Source organism: Rosa rugosa, chromosome 3 (genome assembly GCF_958449725.1).
Source record: "Rosa rugosa chromosome 3, drRosRugo1.1, whole genome shotgun sequence".
In the NCBI taxonomy this organism is placed as follows: Eukaryota; Viridiplantae; Streptophyta; class Magnoliopsida; order Rosales; family Rosaceae; genus Rosa; species Rosa rugosa.
The window spans coordinates 53,504,065-53,520,678 of record NC_084822.1 but is presented as its reverse complement, the minus strand read 5'-3'; the positions used below and the strand labels follow the sequence as shown (position 1 = coordinate 53,520,678).

General features: G+C 39.9%; 1 protein-coding gene and 2 long non-coding RNA genes across 3 annotated transcripts; 1 reads left to right on the top strand and 2 right to left on the bottom strand.

Moving 5' to 3' along the window:
- Window positions 1-1,642: 1,642 nt before the first annotated feature.
- Window positions 1,643-3,949, bottom strand: LOC133739385 (uncharacterized). Its single transcript, XR_009860597.1, has 3 exons — window positions 3,736-3,949; window positions 2,929-3,004; window positions 1,643-1,797 (listed from the first exon to the last, which is right to left on the bottom strand). It is a non-coding gene; the product is annotated as an uncharacterized LOC133739385 (long non-coding RNA).
- A 3,627-nt stretch (window positions 3,950-7,576) lies between these two features.
- Window positions 7,577-10,542, top strand: LOC133739383 (rop guanine nucleotide exchange factor 1-like). The gene is made up of 5 exons (XM_062167164.1): window positions 7,577-7,979; window positions 8,320-8,436; window positions 8,551-9,089; window positions 9,432-9,785; window positions 9,995-10,542. The coding sequence occupies exons 1-5, from the start codon at window positions 7,673-7,675 to the stop codon at window positions 10,355-10,357; spliced, it is 1,680 nt and encodes a 559-aa protein (XP_062023148.1). The 5' UTR covers window positions 7,577-7,672; the 3' UTR covers window positions 10,358-10,542.
- A 449-nt stretch (window positions 10,543-10,991) lies between these two features.
- On the bottom strand, window positions 10,992-13,919 carry LOC133739384 (uncharacterized). The gene is made up of 3 exons (XR_009860596.1): window positions 12,800-13,919; window positions 11,647-12,670; window positions 10,992-11,554 (listed from the first exon to the last, which is right to left on the bottom strand). It is a non-coding gene; the product is annotated as an uncharacterized LOC133739384 (long non-coding RNA).
- Window positions 13,920-16,614: the final 2,695 nt, after the last annotated feature.

The window sequence follows — 16,614 nt, the reverse complement described above, 5'->3', positions numbered from 1 at the left end:
CTATGTAATCCCCTTCTATATCCCATGTTTCTAATGCAAATGGTGCGTCTTTTCCAGTCTTAGGTATTAGGTCTGTTCAGGTTACACCATCCATTGTATTGCATGATGTGCTTTATGTACCCTCATTGTCTCATCATCTTTTGTCTGTATCCCAGTTGGGGTCACAAAATAAATGCTCTGTAACTTTTTATCCAATGTATGTTATTTTTCAGAATCTGTGCACCAGGGTGATCAGGGGCAAGGGAGACCTGAGGGGGAGACTGTTTCACTTGGATTGCATGTACGCAAAGCCAACACAAGCACCAGAACAGCCTTTAGCCCTGACATTGAATTCTGACAGATTAAGTGAGCTATGGTTGTGGCATAGGCGTTTGGGTCATCCATCTTTTGGAGTTATGAAGAAGTCCATGCCTTCATTGTTTCTGGGAGTTAGTGAGTCTAGCCTGCATTGTGAAACTTGTGCTTTGGCTAAGAGTCATAGGTCTAGTTATCCTTCGAGTTTTCATTCTAGTACTATGCCTTTTGAGTTAATTCATTCAGATGTATAGGGTCCTTCTAAACATTCTACCCTTTATGGAATGCGATATTTTGTGTTATTCATTGATGACTTTACTCGATTATCCTGGGTGGTTTTACTTAAGTCCAAAGATTATGTTTTCTCTGCTTTTACAGCATTCCATAAGCTTGTTCGTACTCAATATGATGCTCATGTTAAGGTCTTTCGTTTCGATAATGGGGGTGAGTTTGTCAATCATTCGTTTCATGAATATTTCCAACACCATGGCATCATACATCAAACTTCATGCCCACAGACACCTGAGCAAAATGGGGTGTCTGAACGGAAAAATCGTCATCTTCTGGACATGGCTCGGTCTCTTCTACTTAGTGCTAACATGCCCAAGTATCTTTGGGGAGAGGCCGTATTGTGTGCTTCTCATCTAATCAATCGTCTTCCGTCTGTCCCTCTTCAAGGTCGTGTCCCACTTGAGGTCCTGTCTAACTATGTTTCTATTCCATCTTCTAATACTCTTCCTGCTCGTGTCTTTGGTTGTATTGCTTATGTTCATCTATATAAGAATTAGAGGTCAAAGTTGGATGCTAGAGCCCTTAAGTGTGTGTTTGTGGGGTATGGTTCTCATCAGAAAGGTTACAAATGTTATCATCCTCAATCCCAGAAGTTTTATGTCACCATGGATGTTACGTTCAGTGAAGATGCATGTTATTTTTTGCCTCCTGTGACTCCTCGTCAGGGGGAGAAGTCTTGTTATTATGAAGATTTGTTTAGTGGGCAAGATGGGAGACTAGCATCCGAGTTCTCAAGGCTGGAGTGTTTTGGAACGGAACTTGAAAAAGAGGACAGCAGCCCACCGAATGGAGAAGAGAATTTGGGGAGTCAGCTACTGACCAGTTTACCGGATCAGTCTGACCGGTCGATTGAAGAGGAAGTGTCTGATTCTGTTTCCGATGAAATTCCCGATGTCACCAATGCCGTTTTGAACAGTTCTTCTTGTCACGCCCCGAATTTTGAATAATCAATTCAAAGTCCGAAACATGAATAATAACAATTACAAATAAACGTCCTGAATTTTTTTCTCACAAACAACCACACTTCACACCTCTCAATAATACAATAAACCAAATTCTCAAGTTATTTATTACAGCACACTCTCACCAAATCAAATTGTGAGGCTCAAATGAGCTTAACTCACCTCACTATTACAATTGTTGTAAAACTATAACAAATACTCTAACCCGCACGATCACCGCCCTGATTCTCCTGACCTGCAGGATTACCCGCTACACAATTTGAATAGTGTACCGGGATTGCAACAACACCAAACCCGGTAAGCTTTTGACAGCTCGTATGAGTAAACAAGAAATGAACGGTTGATTTATTAAATCATATTTCTTTTAACTCAAGCAAAACAACCAACAATCACAACAACCACAAAGCAATCCACAATCCCCAAAATCAGTCACTAAAATCACCACTCTAAATCACCAAAGATTAATACGGGATCTAAACTCACATCTTTCTTCTCAAAACCCCGAAAGCGTATTTATACAAATACGGTGACTGACAGACTAGAGCTCTAACTGAATCGTAGCCCATCACCTGGCCTAGGTTATGGCATCCGACATGATTATCAATATCGTAGTTCATCAACTTAGGTTAGAACATCCGATACACATACTCAACTTAGCCCATCACCCAATAAGGGTTGGGGCGTCTCTTACACTCGACCAATCATAGCCCATCATCCACCTAGTATTAGAGCATCCGATTCCCCCATACTGGTCACTATGTTGACCCTAAACTCAACCAATCGTAGCCCATCATCCACCTAGTATTAGAGCATCTGATTCCCCCATACTGGTCACTATGTTGACCCTAAAACCAAAATCGAGTACAATAATATTCTTTCACACAATAGGATCAATAATACCATGATACGTACTATTATTGTGTATATATATGTACTCAAAATACAACTCCAAAAATCACCAATCCATACTCAATCATATCATCACTCAATACCATGTCATCCATAAATTTCCAATATAATTTCACCAATCACTATCATCATAAATGAATATGGTAAATCACGTTTTCGATTTCACATCACTTAAATCATTATAAAATCACACATCTCCATGTCACACCAATCCATATATAACCACGTAAATATATATATACGTAATTATCCGCTCAGGGATAATCACTAATATCAACTATAGTTCAAGCATAAAAATCGTGAAATTCATTTTGTATAATTAAATCATTTTACTTACCTATGGACCGTAGTTGATCAACCCCGTATGATTTAAAACAAATATTTATTTCATAAATATTTTCACACAATTACGACAAAATAAAGTAATTAAATTTATTCGGTTCGTAATATGAACCACGTGAGGTTTACTCACCTCGATATTCCAGCTGCGTCTTCAATTTAACACAATACACACCGAAACCGCTCACCCAAGGAAGACCGTCAATCACCTAATCAAACATGACCTTAACTTAGCAATCATTCATAAACTACACATATACGGAAATCCAACGGTCGGATTCTAAATTAATGATGATCCAACGGTCGGATTCTAATTTAATGATGATCCAACGGTCAGATCAAAATTATATGATGATCCAACGGTCGGATCCTCACGGATCGCCCTTAGGATCATCCTCCAAAATTATCAAGAAGATCCAACGGTCAGATCTTCTTGAATCCTCCGTACTAACATCTTCACAAATTTATACGAAAATCCGACGGACGGATTCTCACGAATCGCCTCCCTAATCACTGTTTTGCATTTATACGAAGATCCAACGGTCGGATCTTCGCCCATGACCACACAAGCCACTGGGACAGTCATAAGATCATCATATCAAAACTACAAGTCCATCTGACGGTCCTAACTTCACAGATCACAAATCTAACGATCGAAATCGATCGAAATTTAAGAATTCATAACTTAATCATACGATATCCAAAAATTGCGTATAATATATCAAAATGATCGTATTGAAATATAGAATCTGAAAATGTACAGAAACCATATTTTTGATCCCCGGAGGTGGCCGGAAAGGGCCGCCGGAGTTAGTGGCAGAGCCGCCGCCGACCACCACCAATGGTGTCGGGGCCAGGCTGCTCTTCTTCCTCTCATCATGCTTATCAACTTTCATAACTACCATGTAAGCTGAAAATGACCGGAAGTGGTTGAAATTACCTAAAACAGTCGAGGTGGCCGGAAAATTTCCAGAATCCGGCGAAAATTTGCAGAATCCGGCAAGGCTTGATTTCGACGTCAAAAATTCAATTTCAGGCTTCGGTTCCTTCTAGAGAGTTGTTCAGAACTTCAAGGCGAACACAGTGGTTCAAGAATCACTCAAAACTAAGCTCTACAACTTGAGATATCTTGATCGAAAGCGTCGGTGGCCGGAAAATTTTCCAGAATCTGGCGAGCTTGAATTCCGACGTAAAAAATTTAACCTCAGGCTTCGATCCCTTCTGGAGAGTTGTTAAGAATCTCAAGGTGAACTCACCAGGACAAGAATCACAAGAAAAGGTGGTCTATAACTCGAGATAATAGGATTCGAAGGTGGTTTTCGAAGTAAAGTCGGCCGAGCTCCGACGAACGTGAATCCGGTCACTCCAGGTGCGATCCTTCTAGGATGATGATCAGCATGTTGAGGTGAGTTCAGGGAGCTACGGATCGTGAGTTTTGGTGGCCGGAGCTTGGAGAAAACCGGCGTTGACCGTTTTCGGTTTCAAACTTTGCAACTCTGTTTCGCCGGATTTTAGGCCGGCCCGGTGGAAAAGGTGGCGTCCGACAACAAGGGGAGGTCGAGGCGAAGCTGTGGTGGCTCAGTGGTTGCTTGGCATCGACGGACAGCGGTGCTGCAAGCGGCGGAACAACGCCCAGGCGGAGGAGGAAAATGTCGGGGTTTGAGGAGAGAGAAGAGAGAAAACCGGCTTTCCGAAAATGGAAGGGTGAATAATAATTTTGGAAATTTCCAAAAATGGAAACTTTATACTAACATGGAAATTTCTTCCAAATTTCATAATAAATTCATATGAGCTCCGAATAATGTGTTCTACTTATGCACAAGATCGTATCGACGAACTCTACAACTTTCATGAAGGAAGTTTTCCCAAATTCCGTAAGCATAAAAAGTCAACTTTTCACGAGCCCCTAAATTACGTTCGTTTTCGAATAAAACTTGTTTGAACTAATTCCACCACTCCTCCGAGCTTCGTACTTTCTCCCATGACCACAAAATCATTTCCAAAATTTCATCGGAAATTAACTTGAATTTTCGGGGTATTACACTTCTGTCTCTCCCTCTCCTTCAGTGGTCTCGCCTGCTCAATCATCACCCGAGGTATGTTCTAATCCTTCTTTATCTAATACTCCTTCTGTGTCAACTAGTGTTCCTTCTTCTGTGTCAGATATTGTGCCCACCAAAACTCTGCCTAGTCGTTCCACCCGTGGTCAACCCTCGAAGCACTATGAACCTACTCTAAATGCCAAATCTAAATACCCCGTTGCTAATTATGTGTCGACCCATAGGCTGTCTAAACCGTATGTAGCCTTTGTGAATCAATTATCTTCTGTGTCTCTCCCTAGTAAAGTGCAGGATGCAATGAGGGATGAGAAGTGGATGCAAGCAATGACAGTCGAAATGGATGCTCTTGAGAAGAATTGTACGTGGGAGCTAGTATCATTACCACCCGGGAAGAAGACAGTTGGTTGTCGGTGGGTGTATACTGTGAAACACAATTCAGATGGATCGGTGGACAGGTACAAGGCAAGACTAGTGGCTAAAGGCTATACTCAGAAGTATGGAGTGGATTATGATGAGACATTTGCACCAGTGGCCAAAATTAACACAATTCGGGTACTTCTTTCGTTAGCTGCTAATCTTGATTGGTCTTTACAACAGTTTGATGTTAAGAATGCATTCTTGCATGGTGATTTGCATGAAGAGGTTTATATGGATTTGCCTCCTGGATATGGTACTTCTACTGGAGAGCAGGTGGTGTGCAGATTGAAAAAATCTCTTTATGGTTTGGCAGGTTGACCAAGTTCATGAAGAAAATTGGCTACCGGCAAACCAATTCAGATCACACCTTGTTCCTTAAACATCAGTGTGGTAAAGTGACTGCTTTGATTATTTATGTTGATGACATGGTTGTGATAGGTGATGACGATTCAAAGGTTACAAGGTCAGTTATCTTTAGAATTTGAGATGAAAGATTTGGGTAATTTGAAATATTTCTTGGGAATTGAAGTTGCTCGTGGGAAGGATTGTATTGTGTTGAGTCAGAGGAAGTATGTTCTCGACTTGCTAGCAGAAACAGGTATGCTTGACTGTCAACCTGTTAATACTCCTATTGAGCAAAACCATCGGTTAGCAGAGTACTTGGATCAAGTACCTACGAATAAAGCAAGATACCAGAGGTTAGTTGACCGGTTGATTTATTTATCCCACACTAGACCAGATTTAGCCTATGCTGTTAGTGTGGTGAGTCAGTTTATGCATAATCCAAGTAAGACTCATATGGATGCTGTATTTCGTATTTTGCGGTATTTAAAGTCTGCTCCAGGGAAGGGATTACTCTTTTCAAAACACATTCACTTGGATGTTTCCGGGTACACAGACGTGGACTGGGCAGGTAATATTACAGATCGCAAGTCTACTTCGGGCTACTTCACATTTGTGGGTGGTAACTTGGTTACTTGGAAGAGCAAGAAACAAAAGGTGGTGGCTCGTTCTAGTGCAGAAGCAGAGTATAGAGGAATGGCCCGAGGACTTTGTGAGTTGTTGTGGTTGAGAAATTTGTTGAGGGATTTGGGGTTCAGGCAGGAAAAGGCTATGCCGCTTTATTGTGATAATAAGGCTGCAATTGAAATTGCTCACAATCCTGTTCAGCATGATCGCACGAAACATGTGGAGGTAGATTGACACTTCATTAAAGAGAAGCTGGATGGACAGATCATTATGTTTCCCTTCGTTCCTACTGAAGAACAGTTGGCAGATATTCTTACAAAGGCTCTCTTAAGTAAAGTCTTCTATGACTCACTTGACAAGTTGGGCATCCGTGATCTGTATGCATCAACTTGAGGGGGAGTGTTGGCGTGAGTCATGTCATGTAATTAAGATTGTGAATATTGTGTATTATTAGGATTATTCTGTTGTAATTAGTTTCCTAATAGGTCTTGTAATTAGTTTCCTAATAGGTCTTGATGTATCTTGTATATATACTCCGTTCTTGGAGAAGGTAAATCACATCAGAAAATTCTCAATCTCTTATTCCTTTGTTCTGTTTGACTGCGGGCATTGAATCAGGTTAGGTTATGGTAGATAAAACTAGCCTAGTCGGTACTTGCTTAATTGGGCAGGTCTGAAGTTCGGTACCGTAGGTGCTGCCAAGTTTATCTTCCTACCGAGGTACTTGGTGAGGACATGTCTCTACACTTTCCGAGCCATGAGATTCACTCTTCAACAATAAAGAACCGATTATGACCTGAATAGAATGTTCATACAAAGTTGTTAAGATATTATATAAGCTAAAGGGTCCATTAAACACAAAACGTTGTCAAACCAGAGCCGTCTCAAAAGTTTTGGAGGCCCTATGCTAGATTGAAAATAGGGCTTCAATCCTTCATCACAGTACCGATGTTCTACAAGCACAGGACTGTTCAAAGAGCTAGTTTAGTTTTCACATTTTTACCAAGGACAGTTTAGTTTTAAACTTCTCGTTTCTCAAAGGCTATGCAAGTGTTTCTTAACTATTGATGAACGCACCTAGAACCAGTTGTATTCCGTACACTGGATTTACGACCCCGACCAAAGCCAAACGGCCAATTTTATACCTCATAATCTCAGATCCAAAAAAAATCGTCACTTATCTCAGCGCATGCAACCAAACCTCTAAAAGAAACACGTGGCCATATTCATTTTCCAATCCACCCAATTAATAAAGAGAACCGGCTGTGCCTCCTTGGTAGGGCCGGGTGTTACATTTACAAAGCCAACGGTAAATATATAGAGAAAGTGAACGTCAAGATTAGTAGCACAGTTTTAGCGGTAATCCTTCCTCTCTCCTCTTTCACTTTCCTTTTCTGAACTCGATCACTTTGATCTCGAAGACCTTGATCAATGGAGAGCGTCAACGTCTCGTTCTCGTCGGAAGATGAAGACGTGGAGGACTTGAGCGAGCGGTTCGAGAGCTATAGCTTGAGTGCTGACGTTAGCGAGTCGGAAAGCTCAACTAGTACTAGCTTTTCCTGTCGGAAAAACGAAGCTCATGCTTCTACTTCCATGACTTCCTCGCCGCCCTCCGGACCGGACTTCGCTGACATTTTTTACCGCAAGACGGCGCTGCCGGTCATGTTGCCGGCCTTCGGTGGTGGACGTAATGTTGTAGTTCCGGCGATGACGGAGAAGACTGAGGCTGACTTGTCTGGTTAGTGTGTTGTTATTTTGGAAATGTATGCAGTTTGTGGTTCAAAATTCATTGTGAGAAAGCATAGTAATTACAGTGCAGAATTTGACAATTCTTTATACTGATTCATGTGGATAATCGAAATCGATGAACATGTTAATTTAGGCCAATAATCAATGTGATATTTTGAGTTTCAAGGCTGGATCACAACTTGTATATATGTTATATAGTTTTTTCTTTCCAATCAGGACAAACAAACGAAGTTTTGGTAGCCATTGAATATGTTTCTGTTACTTAAGAGTGTGTAAATTGATATCCATATACTACTGCGATTTGAATTGAATAGTCGTGTGATTTACAGAGGTTGAATTGATGAAGGAGAGATTTGCAAAGCTTCTGCTTGGAGAAGATATGTCAGGTGGAGGCAATGGAGTCTGCACTGCTCTTGCTATTTCCAATGCCATCACAAATCTTTCTGGTTTGCACAAATTCTCGTCTTGCTGTCCTTTCTATTGCTTGTTTTTGTTTCTCTGTAATTTTCCCCAAAACACTTCTTCTAAATTGTTTGAATTGACACGAATAATAAGTGCAGCTACTGTGTTTGGAGAGTTATGGAAGTTGGAGCCATTGGCACCCCAGAAGAAGGCAATGTGGTGCCGAGAAATGGAATGGCTTTTGTGTGTGAGTGATTCTATTGTTGAGCTCATACCATCAACTCAAGAATTCCCTGGTGGTGGGACTTTTGAGGTTATGGTCACTCGTCCCCGCTCGGATCTATATGTGAGCCTACCTGCCCTCAAGAAACTGGATGCAATGCTGCTTAGCCTTCTGGATGGATTTAGTGATTCCGAGTTTTATTATGTTGACCGAGGGATAATTGTTGCTGATACTGATGATACCAAAACATTTTCCCGATCTTCCTCTTCGGGTAGACCTTCAATTAGGCAAGAAGAGAAGTGGTGGCTCCCATTCCCTAAAGTACCCCAAAATGGTCTGTCTGAAAATGTGAGGAAGGCATTGCAGCACTGTAGGGAATGCGCACATCAGATCCTTAAGGCCTCCATGGCCATCAATAGTAATGTGCTGGCTGAAATGGAAATCCCAGATGCTTATTTAGAGAGCTTGCCCAAGGTATTGTATTGGGAAACAGTTCCTTCCTATGATAACATCTATTCCTTTGCAGGATCAATTGTGTAGGGATATAGATGCATATGCATATGAAAAAAATATATTTTGTTAGTGTTTTCAATCATTGTTCTATAGGGAAACAAAAGATTTTATGAGTTACTGATCTTACTTCTTGGTATTCGTCTCATTTCGCTGTTACAAAATGACTGAGCTTTTGGTTTTGGTAAATCTTGCAAATTAGGGGCTTATGCGCTGCATAGGCTAAATTTTGATTCATTCTGTTTTCATGTTTATTTGATAGAGTACTAATATATTTTTTTGACACCATTCTACCAATGTTTTCAGAGTGGGAAAGCTTGTCTAGGCGAAATCATTTACCGTTTTATAACTGCTGATCGGTTCTCCCCAGAGTGTCTTCTTGACTACCTGGACCTCTCATCAGAGTACACCACTCTTGAAATAGCTAACAGGATTGAGGTTGCTGCACACATTTGGAGACAGAAACACCTCAAACGCCATCTGAAGCCTGCGAAATCTGGTAAGTCATCCTGGGGTGGAAAGGTCAAGGGATTGGTTGGTGACATGGATAAATGTAAGCTTCTAGCCTCCCGAGCCGATACCATCTTACAGAATCTAAGGATACAGTTCCCTGGCCTCCCACAGACGGCTCTGGACATGAGCAAGATTCAGTATAACAAGGTATAGTGCCGAAAGATTTTTTGGCAGTAACAAAATAGAACATAAAAACTGCAAGCACATTTGTTACTCTCATTTTGTACTGAAGAACATCCAACATTTGGCAGTGATACATCTCTACATTTAGGCTCGGATTTGAGGGTCTCAAAGTAGTCTCTTGTTTATTAGCAAATAGTAACACTAATTCAGTTTCCTCTATATATATGGTGCAGGATGTGGGGCACTCACTCCTTGAGAGCTATTCCAGGGTCATGGAAAGCTTAGCCTTCAACATAATGGCAAGGATTGATGATCTTCTATACGTAGACGATGCCAGCAGGCAACGTGCAGCTGCAATGTCGATGTCTCTATATGAGCAAAGAAGGTTTGGTGCCGCCTTGCCAAAACAGAAGAGGCTGTTGAGGAGTCCTTTCTCAATTCAACACAACTCTTGTGGCCCTTCAACTACAATACCGGCAATGGATGATCCTCCCTTTCAGATAGCGAGAAGCCCTGGCGGAAGAAGGCATCAGTCTACAAACGACAGTAATTTAAATGACTTGCTGCATGAGAAGTTAGAAAATTTTACTTTCTGATGTTGATGCAATAAAGGTATATGGGAAGCTTATTACCTTGAAAAAAGAAAGATGATTTGGTTAACCTGATGCAGTAAGTTGATGTTAGTAGATATAAATGTTGTAGTCTTTCACTCTTTCTACTGTATAATCCAAGAACATAGCCAAATATCCAGGTGTTATAAACTCTATTATTCCATCTTTCATCCAAGAACATGCATTGGGCCGGAGGGAGAGAAGGAGGGAGGGAGGGAAGGATGTAGTGATCAAAAGAGGGGTAGCTAAAATTTGGGCCCCTACACTTTGGGCCGGGTTATTACTGCACTACATGAATATGGTTGGGATTTCTGTATGGGATCAAATGCACTACAATTTCTGGACCAAATCTTAAATACCAAACCCAACAGCAAATGCATAAACAGGCCTAACGAGATATTTTTTGTTTTACAACCTCAAAGGAGGATATCTGATTATCTGCTATATCTACGTTCATGAATATCTAATGGGTAGATCTATTTCTATGTACCGCTGTGGATACTACCACTACATTCTTGTCTGTCTGTAGATGGCAACAAAAAAGTATGTAACGGCATATTCTGGCTTTAGATGAATATATTGACACCCGCCCTTTGGGTTTGGGTTTGATTCAAAAAAAAAAAAAAAAAAAAAAAACAACCACCAATGGTATTATAAAACCATCAACAAATCCTCACTTCGAGAGTTTAAGCTATGATGACTTTATATTTCAAATTCTTGGTAAACTAGAATCCATTATTAGGCATGCATACCATGCAGTGCTCTCACTTACTTTTAGTGTAAGCAAATAATACTAATCTCTGTCCCGGATTGGATACTAGCAGCTGTGTGGAGAAAGCTTCAAGTTTAATCATTTGGCTCTGTGGGTGGTACTTAATCAGCAGTTCTTGGGGACACTTAATTATCTTATAAAAAAAAATTTAACCTCTTTTTCATTGTTCCAATGCTTTCCTAGAAGAGATGCAGAGTTTCAAAACATGCCTCCATCCCATCCATCAATCACGAAAACGAATAATTATATACATGGACTTGATTTCCTTTCTGTTGATTCCCTTGCCTTTCTTGCAGAGTAAAATGTTCACATTCTTATCCTTATTCTACTTGCAGCTACCAAACATGGACATTGTCAGCTAGCTAGTTTGATATCTGTCACTCTCCCTCTGTCTCATAGCCTTTCAAAAACTGTGGGGACGCAAAGGAACAGTCTTTGAGCTTCTGGTCAAAGAAAAAGAGATTACTGATTGACTAAGATCAAAGTGCTGCATTGACTTGACCTGTGAAGATGGAGCGAGGGACAGCAGCAAAAGGATTGTGGCCATCACAGTGAGAGCGGAAAGCGACCTCGTGCTTCAACATAAAGCGCTAGCTTTGAGCAAGTTAGAGCAAGACTAAATCATGCATGCTTATTTTGTCTCAAAGTTATATTAGCCTTTTGCCCTTTTCTCTTAAAGCTGTAAAACGATGTTGTCCATTCTTAATACACCATGATTCAAACCATGCATCCTCCAGAGTCCAGAAATTTAACGCGCCATTAAGGGGCGTGGGGATAATGTTTGGGAAAATATCTAATGGCCTTTGTCAGGCTTTCAATCATGAGCCTTCGACCCTTCGCATATGGAGTAGAAACGACTTTTGTTCTTCTCTCGAGAGCTTTCTTTGAGCTAGTGGTACTGGTTAAGGCTGCCCTAGACTAGACTGATCCCATTGAAACAACTTGCAGACCTACCAAATTTATAATGAACAATCCCAATCATATCCCAGTTACAAATTGGTATACACTATTACTCAATTTTATAGTAAACAGGATTATTTATCAAATTTAGATCCAGTAGCTCTGATGTATGGAAATATCCATCATTTTTGTCAGCTCTGAATCTGGGGAATGGTACATTTCTTGACCCCTTTTGACCCAATAGAAGAAAGTAAAGAACTATATGAACTTGCCCTAGCAAACATATACAAATGGGAATGTAATCCAATAATCAGCCGTACAAGATCACAAGTAATTACTGTGAACTGAGATGAACAAAGATAGAAAAAACTAGCACCTATTTGATGATGAGGGTAAGTAAAGAATATGTCAAATTAAAGGATAACAAAGGAGGTTAACCAAAAAAAAAAAAGGATAACAAAGGAGACCCAGATCACAAATGAAAACTAGGGTTCCACACTTTCAATAAGTAAAAATATAAGAAGATGAAACAGCATGCTTTCAGAAACAACCGAGTTACGAAGGATTCATATAAGCTTGTGGCTCCACAACTTCCACTGATCTGTTAGACGCACCCACAGACTAAGCTGTAACAAAAAGAACAAAAAAGAAAACGAAATTAGGAAAGAGATTTAACTTTTGAATTTGTCTACTGTTATTGAAAAATTGATAAAGCAGATTCAAGCAAGAATATATGGCATACATATTCTTCTTACCTTCGTATTTATCATAGGAGCTAAGTAGTAGCTAGAAAAAAGAGATCAGCGATTCAGCATACATAAAACGTCGCATATTGGGGCAAAGCTGGTAAATTTATATCACGAGGGTTTTACAAAGAGAGACCAGCAGAGCTCAGTTGGCAGTATGCCCACCTCCATATATCTCCATATAAACACAGAAATCTCGATCGAGATTGATAGGAGGTGGACAGAATGCCAAAGAACTCTGTAAGAAACCCTTTGTTAAACCATACATGAAGATCTTGATCATAGAATTTCTCACAAACTGTTGTTTGCATACTAATCAACATATCAAAACTAACAAACAGATATGGAAGGAAGGAGGATGATGATTATTAAGGTGAGGGGGAGAGGAGATGGATTTTGGTTCTATTTAAGGGAGGGAGGGGACGTAATAAATGAGACGAGGGAGGAGTTGGCTGGGATGTGGGTGTGGGTGTAATGGAGTAATTAATATTGAGAAGAGAGAAAGTGATTGAAGGAGGAAGGAAAAGGTGGGGATTCAACTTTTAATTCAGAGAAGACTCAATAGAAAAGTCATGGGAGATTGGATGGTTCGTTCCTATTCAACCTAGCTAGAGAAGAAGCATTTTCACAAGAAAGAGAAGGAAGAAAGGATTAATCAAATCATAGACTTCATAGACATAAAGACATAGATCTCATAGATGATCATCATGGTTTATTCTTCCTTCCTTTCCTTCCTTCTCTGCCTCCTCGTTTTTGATGAAATTAAACCCATCTCTCTCTCTCTCTCTCTCTCTCTCTCTCTCTCGTTTTTCTTGCAAGCTCAACACCTTTTACTTCACCAGGCCTGCACCTCCTCGTTTCTGCTGCCTAACAATAAAACACTACTGGGTCTACTCACCAAATAATTACAAACAAATCAGTTTCAGATTAGAACAAACTAATTAAGCATCTTTCAATTTGTACGCTGCTGGTAAATCTTCGGTTAGTTTGGCAAGGCAAAATACTTGACTGGAGGGAGGATGACCATCTGGACCATCTACATCCTTCCCTGGCTAAAGTGATGTAATTAAGTCCACTTATGTAATTAGCAGAAATTTCCTCTCTTCTTCCTTTTTTGTCAAATATTTATTTAGCAGATGTTAGGTGGGTCTGAGGTTATATCACGACTAAAATCATTATCAACCCTAACTCGGCTAGCCAGCTTCATTTAAATGACGTCATATTACAATTAATTTGTAAATTAGTTTTGATGACTCTACTGGTGTATACTGATCATGATTTAAGTTCAGACCATGTAAATCTTATATGAAAATCAGTTCATGAATATATATATATATATATATATATATCATTACATAGCATTATAGCATCAGTATCTACAGTTAAGAACTGTACAGGCGTATAAGCTGTAAGCATTCTTCAACAAAACCTCAGTGAGAATTGAAGTGGCAAAAGAACAAACCCGGCTAAGTCTTTAGATGATGGTTTTGGGGTCCTACTAAACCACTAAGTGTGGAATCCTAGGTACCTCCACAAACAAATTCAATTTTGACCTATATAACAAGCATTAACAACACAAAAGGTAAAACTTAGGTCAATGCTTTCTCTCCAATTATCACACCATGCCATGTAGCAATTTACACTTTTATCTTCCAGACTTCCACTACATATAGTAATACAGTAATACTCCTTCCTTTTCATTCATTGTGTCTCCATGTGCTGGCTTTTAGGTTTTTTTTATTTATTTATCTTTTTCTTTATTTTAACAAGTGCATAATTAATTAGCTTATTAGCTTATCGATCTTCTTCCATAGTCTGAGTCTCAGAAAGAGAGAGACTGAGACAAGAAATCTTCTCCTTTGTCGATCGATACGTCCTACTCACGACCCCCACGACCTTCTTTCCTAACGTAACAATCCCAGCAAATTAAGCTAGCTTTCTGCAAATTTTTAAGAACAGAAACTACTTTCACAGCTCCCAAACCAGTAAATAGCAACAATTATGTGCATGCATTTATTAGACCAACACAACTTATCAAGTATCTACTGCTTGCTAGCTTGCTTGCTTCGAATTCTTACGTACTATATATTAATTGTTGCAAATTTACTCCCAACCGTACAAACCCTACATACGATCCACCCCATTCAATTTTTTACAGTTCAGTTTCAAACTTGAGCACCAGAAAACTACAGGGGTAGTTTTTATGTTCGTGTGCGGATCTGGTGAGCTGTCTACGTCGTCGTCCCATTAGTCTCTTCTGTTCGGCTGTGTGTGTGTGAGAGAGAGAGAGAGAGAGCCATTACATACGAGTTGTCTTGCTGATCGAAATTGTGGTGTCAGAGATAAGTCATGATTGAATCATTGGGACAAAGAATACTTATTAATGGACACATGCACCACTTACTTGCTTTAATCTCATCCCAATTTCCAATTCATATATTGTCAGTCATGCAAATTAATTTAGATTATAATTCGTTAAATGTGATCCGGGGAGGGAAGAGTAAATGTACGACCGAGTATTCGTGTATATTGAATTAATTGCATTTCCTCCTCCACCAAGCAACTTAAAGCTATCCATGAACGCAACCTAGTTACCATGAGCTAGCTAGGGTTCAAACACACCTTGAAAACTAGAGGTCGCTAATGCTACGCAGTACAGTTCTATCCGGTCAGAGTGAATAACCCTAGATCATACTGATCATAGCGTTGAACAGATTAAAGCAAACCAGTATTTAATTATTTACCCAAAAAGAAAAAAAGTTGAAGAGCGGTAAATAGTATTTACTTTTTGCTTGTTGAGTTGGGTTTGAATGACTTCGAAAAAAGTTCATGCGCTTTGCTCCCTGCACTTTTATGCAACCAAAAGTATATAAGACTTTATTTTCCATACTTCTTCTCTTTTCTGTTGGCAAAAGTATATGAATTAGTCAATTAGCTAATGGGCAGTGTGGGGAATTGGGGAATGGGGTGGGGTTAATTTTCAGATTTTCTCTGTGGTGACCCAAGAGAGGGGTCCCACAGCGCCACGATCTCGAGCCAATGAGAAACCGACATATCACGAATGATATCCCGATAACTCATCAACCCGAAACCGCAAGGCCTTGTGGGTTTAGGTTGTTGGTTTACAAAACATTTTCTTGGACAAATCATTCTAGCAACCGAACAGCATATTTTCAAAAGCAGAATTTGAAATGGGCTAAAAGATTTGGGCTTACAATAAAAGCTCAATTTGGAAATAACAAATCACTAAGTAAATACAAGTATGAGAGACGCACCCCAGGGCTACGGGTCTCCCGAAACTTTGTAAATAAGCGAGTAGAAAACAAATAATTAAATAAAAAGTAAATAAATAAGTTACTTCAAAATCCGATAAAGGAACTAAGATCTTAATTTACTAAAGTCAAAGAGAAATACGTCAAGTCGGGCCATGTGCCTCCCCTATACGCTCCCCGACCACATGCTCGAAACCTGCACACTGTTGTAAGGGTGAGCTTTCATCCTCGCATGCCCAGTAAGGGCCGAGCCAACCATGCTAGGTTTGAAAAATAATATACTTGAAAATATTTACTACATAATATTGTGCACGTTTATTGAAAATACTTTAAAAATAGGCAACCACAAACATTTGTTCTCTTTTATAAAACATATGAAGCATGCTTCACACAACTTGGAGCTCCGAGATACTTACATGCCGGCTATTCTAAAACAATCGGTGACCGGTCTGGTTCGTCATCCTTCGAGAACCGGCCAACTACTCTGTAGTGTTTGTGACTACAAGTAGCGAAAGTGTCCATTTCACGGCCCTGAGTGTCCTATGACTAGTT